Source organism: Aedes albopictus, chromosome 1, assembly GCF_035046485.1.
Source record: "Aedes albopictus strain Foshan chromosome 1, AalbF5, whole genome shotgun sequence".
NCBI lineage: Eukaryota > Metazoa > Arthropoda > Insecta > Diptera > Culicidae > Aedes > Aedes albopictus.
In genome coordinates, this window is record NC_085136.1 from 104111035 (window position 1) to 104116348 (window position 5314).

Here is a 5314-nt window from a genome sequence, read left to right on the forward strand (position 1 = left end):
GTTTGGGAAACACTGATCTACACACTCAAACAGTAATAAGAAAAAAATGGGGATACTGACTTGTTTTTTTTGCTTTGGTTGTAGCCTTTTCCCGTAAATGACATTTATAGAAATTTCCAAAAAATGTTATTTTTCTGTATCACCAAAACGTGTCGATATAATTTGTGCACTGCGGTTCATTGTTGAACTTTTTTTGTGCTATTTTTTTTATAACGAACCATTTACATGTTGTTCAATGTGTAAATGTGATTTGATGTAAATATTTGTTATTTAACAAGGCATTCTATTGATTTATCCAGCCCATGTCACAAAAGAAGATTTTATTATGTGAAATGATATCATGCTTATTGGTTTTGCTAGTTTTCCTCTATTTCCTTCAGGATCTGTTTCTTGGGATGCCGAAATGTGGAATTCATTCAAAACCGGGCGGGTTCTAGTTTTATAATGGTTTACTATTAACTTTTTTTTACGGTTGTTTTGAGCAATCAGTAGAGCCGTCCAAGGCGTTTTGGTAGTGCTTCCTGTTTCAATGTCGTTTTCTGCAGAACAGAATAAGTTGACACAAAATAAAAAATACGCTGACTTTGTGGATGGATAGACGATGGTTTTGTCTAAAAAATGTTTACTCTATGGACGCTTCTATTGTTTTTAATTAGCTGCTAAAAGCATTCCCGTTATTTAGTGGCCACCCGTTACACAAGCTCCGTTTGCGGTTAGGTTTTTGTAAGACCCCCCTAGGCATTCATTCCTAGGCACGGTAAGCATGAAGCCGCATCACACCATGAATTAGGGGTTACCTGTTGGTGGATTCACACCACCGGAACAGGCGGTTCGTAGTGTTATTCTGAAAACAAGTTAATATTGTCGGAAGTTCGATTCCTTCGCCGGCCAGCCTGTCGGGTAGATAGTAGACAAAGCGTGGTCAATGAAGGCCATCAATCAAAAGCGAGACGTGCTCTCTGCGATGGAGGTGGCTGTGGTAATTTAGCATCTATGGAAGAACACCTTAAACGACTGAGAGTCTCATGCATAATAACAAAAAAGTGTCAAAACTTTCAACTTGCAATGTCACTTTGCAGAAGATTGGTAGAGCAGCTTGGCAACATCATTGACTTTGCTTCTAAGGACAGTTCAACATAAGCAAGGACCTCAAGCAGACCCTGTTGCCGACTTTGAAAGTCAATGAACGAAGCCAAGCAAGACCACGAGAAACTGCAGTAGCGGCAGAACCGACGAAAGCAAATGTTACGACGTCTACTCTCAGGATCGTAGGGACACCAAACCCAAGAGGCGCAGGATAGTAGGTGCCAAGCGCGAGGGGTGACGCGCTCGTCATCAAGACCGGACAGTCGAAGTACTGGGCCGTCTTGAAGGCGAGGTGAAGCCAAGCTCGTGGATCTTGAAGCCGACGTGTGCAGTATTAGGCGTATACTCGTATGGGTGAAATGATCCTCGAGCTCAAGCGCGACAAGGTGCGCAAGCGTGCTCCCTACGAAATTCTAGCGGAAAAGGTCCTTGACGAAAGGATCAAGGGGGGGTTTTACAATGGAGGCGACTTTGATGGTGAAGAACCTAGACGAGATCATCGAAGCGGAAAAGATCGTCACGGCACTGCGGCAACAATGTGAGGTGCAGGTGGCCACCGCAGCCGGCTACGGAAGGGCCTGGCAGGAACACAGGTAACCTTGGTGAAAACAAGTCTGTTAAAGTAGGGGAGCTCAATAGACCCGAACAGGAGTAAGCTGTTTAGGCGATGTGGCGATGAAGATCACAAGCCGCAAGGCTGCACGAGTACACCTACGTGTTCGATTTGTTCTTGGAAATCCGCGAACACCATACCAAACTGGAGGTCCAAGGCGTCTGGCCTTTAGAAGAGCAGCAGCTAACGCAGATGAACCTGAATCACTGTGACGCACCCCAGTAACTGCTTTAACAGGCAGTTTATGAGTAGATGACGGATATCGTCCGGTCGCGGATGGGTCCGGAAAAATGGCGGCGATATGGACACCGGGAATACCCCGTCCAGAAGTTGGTGTCTACTGCATACGATGGCTTCGTGATCGCCAAAGTAAATGGGATCTTCTTCTGAAAGGGTGAATGCTGATGGTAAGAATATACCGTGGAAACGATATGCGGAGGATTTTATCAACTGTCAATGGTGCGCAGAACAATACTGCGTCGGGTCGTCATGTACAAATGCTTTGGAGATTACCAGGATTTCCGGTGCCCATACCGGGAGAACTACTGGAGAATAACTGTAAACTTACCATTCAATATCAATAGGACTGGGCTGTCATCACCTTCGGAACTGATAAACTTCCAACGCCACCTGGGTACATCTTAAATAATAAAGGATTTTCGTTTATTTCCCTTACGCAGATGGTCGCGTGTTTACATTGTCAACTCTTATCAGCAGAATTCAAACACTTTACAGCACGCTCAGCCGCACTTCCCGCACTCATCCGCCTGTGCTCAGCACAGGCCCGAGACGATGGTTGATGATCGATGACTTACGTCGAGTTGGCGTTCGGTCCGCGGCGGCGTCCGAAGGCCTGCACCACGTTGGCGAAGTTGCGGTTGTACTGGATGCGACGCTTGGCACGGCCGGTCTTCTTCTTCTTCTTTTCCTTCTTCTCGACCTTGGGGGTTTGTCCCTTGACCTTACCGGCACGGGCGAGGGAACCGTGCACCTTACCTCCCAGCAGTGGGATGGTCAGATCCAGTTCGGCCGAGGAAAGATCGGTCACCAGGGCATCGGTGGCCAGGATGGCACCCTCGCACGACAGGACCAGGTGGGCGGCGTCTTCGACATTCTCGAGCGCGGCCAGGCGGGCCTAGATGGAGCCGGTGGGGGAAGAGAGGAATGGTTGTGGAGATGTTAGATGTGTTACTCTGGGACTATTGTGTGCATTTTCGGAGGATTGAAACAACTGTCGGGAACCAAGCACCTCGAATCGTTACTGACATCCAAGAGCGATTCAAGTCTCATTGTTCCGGTTTTGGGATCGTTTCTCTAGCAGAATTGTTGATTTAGGAGGAAGCAAACATCTGACGGTGGATGTACGTTCCGCTGGAATCTGCGTCTGTTGGTCGGTGGAAATGCGCCTCGGTTGCTTCGGATGTCCGAACAAACTTAACCTCGGGCAGTTCATGTGTCCCCCCCGTCAGGAGAGGACATCGAAGCTGTCCGATTCTCACGGTTCGGTGGGAGTTTCATCTAGCAGATGCAACTGATTTAGGAGGATGGCCACCCAGGATGGATCGGGTGACCTCCGCTGGAATCTGCCATTTTTTCGGGGAGGGTTTAATCAGCATCACAGAAGGATTGTCTGGAACTTACGCTCCCTGTCGTTTCCATAGATTTTGGGGCAAACGAAGGTCTCAAGTTCCGACCGTTTCGGATTACTCTAGCATAGGCATCAGTAAGTGAGCTTGCCACGGGAATGTCAGGACACTTTCCCTGAGCCATGCCGCCGATTATTTCCAAGAATTCCCAAAAAGTCGCCTAAGCAAGTGACCAGTTTTCGAATGTCCTGAACCGACGAATCCCGCTCGTTCCAAGGATTTGGAGCTCGACCGGGTCATAGTGGTTAGGTTTTGATCTGGCAATCACCTTAGAGACACTGTACCATGGGGGATTGGTCGGGTACGCGTCGGGCCAAATGTGATTGCGTCCGGAGGATTCTGTTTCGCGAATGATTCTACTCGGTTGTTTTAGTGTTTGTTTGTACTAACCGACGAATCTCGTCCGGTCCCAGGATTTGGAGCTCGAACGAGTCATAGTGGCTAGATTTACTCTGGCAATTACTTTAGAGACGGCTGTACCATTGAGGCGGGTACCCATCGGGCCAAATGTAATTGCTTATCGTCGTCATTCCGCGGATAAGGAATGCCTCTGATCCACAACTGCTTTATTCTCTCGATCCACAGCGGAATCACTTTCGAAACAGAATCCTGTTGATGTGGTGACGATCTAAGTCCTTCCCTTCACTGTGCCAGCGGAAGGAAACGAGTTGGGAACCGTCCCCGGGAAACTTACTCTGGCAAACATTCTTAAACCGAACGATCTACGCCGTTGGAGATGGAATTCGTTGGCTTGGTAAACTATTTGCGATCTTTTGTCCATCATTTCCTGATCCTGGATTCACGGATGTATTATTCAGTAGGTAGTTATTTGTGCTGATTTTCAAAACCCCGCTGCTCGTACCGATCACAACAAAGCAGCAGGTCAAACGATCAGACTTTACTCTAGCAACGGTTCTAGGGAACCCGAGCCAAGGGAGAAGGCTGGGTTCTGCTGTCCATTGCATATTATCACTTGTCCTTGCTTAGATGACTTCTTGATTCCGGAAATTTCACTGTCCTGAATAAACCCTACCCAACAACGAGAGCTTCCTTCCGAGAACCGATTCCATTTCCACCGACTATGTTTTGTTACCTAAAATCACCTCCATTGTTCCGGTCAACACTCACCTTGATCTGGCTGATGGATTCCTGGGGCTGGACGTCCAGGACGTGAGTGTTAAGTCCACGAATATGCAACTGCATCTTGCTATCCTTTGGGGCGTCTACAAAGATAAGCACCGATTAATAATCACATTTGCTTCCACTTATTCCGTCCACCGGCAGCCGCGTTTCCACCGCATTTATCGATGTGGCTTCCCAAAACATTCCACCATTCGGAGGGTGCACCACTCAAAAACACACACTCAATGAAAACATTCGCCCATTTCCCGTACTTATTCCACTGACCACCGTTCACTTCACCATCCACGGCCCCGGGCCGTCCTCTGTCCGACACATCACCGGTGGAAACGGGTTGATCCGGTGCGGAAAAACGTAAAATTTGCCCGGAATCGGCTAACCACGGCACTTACTTCTAGCACAGCACGAATCAGAAAAGAAAGATGGTCGCCTGACAGGACGGGACGGAAGTGGATCGGCTGTCAAAGTTGCGAATTTCCAAAGTGACGCGTCGCTGGGCGTCGGACGGAAGCGAAGCTGCGCGTCTGTTTTCTTTACAGCGGCAGCGATGCAGGTAAGGAACGGAATGGAAAGTGGAACGGTGGATTTTTGAATTTGACGTTAGAGTGATTCAGGCACTCAACAAAAAATGGTTTCTTTAGCGGTGTTGAGATATTGAGCTTCTCTATCACGAAAAGAGATTTCCGAGGGGGGTGACATATGCAGACTATCTCGATTTTAGACCATAACTAAATTATTTATGCATAATTTCAATAAAATTAGAAGAATGAGCAATAATCGATTAAAATCGTCCATATCCGAAAAATCCGATAAAATCGATTATAATTTT

At 47.5% G+C, this 5314-nt stretch overlaps 1 protein-coding gene across 1 annotated transcript; it reads right to left on the reverse strand.

The window, feature by feature from the left end:
* Positions 1–2334: 2334 nt before the first annotated feature.
* Positions 2335–4928, reverse strand: LOC109412987 (ubiquitin-like FUBI-ribosomal protein eS30 fusion protein). The gene is made up of 3 exons (XM_019686645.3): positions 4878–4928; positions 4474–4568; positions 2335–2834 (listed from the first exon to the last, which is right to left on the reverse strand). The coding sequence occupies exons 2-3, from the start codon at positions 4546–4548 to the stop codon at positions 2511–2513; spliced, it is 399 nt and encodes a 132-aa protein (XP_019542190.2). The 5' UTR covers positions 4549–4568; positions 4878–4928; the 3' UTR covers positions 2335–2510.
* Positions 4929–5314: the final 386 nt, after the last annotated feature.

What these genes read in the sequence shown, in the direction of transcription:
- LOC109412987 (XM_019686645.3), bottom strand. Translation starts at nt 4,548, where the DNA reads ATGCAGTTGCATATTCGTGGACTTAACACTCACGTCCTGGACGTCCAG. An exon ending in AATCCATCAGCCAGATCAAG is followed by an intron (nt 2,835 to 4,473) that starts GTGAGTGTTGAC and finishes GGCTCCATCTAG; the next exon opens with GCCCGCCTGGCCGCGCTCGA.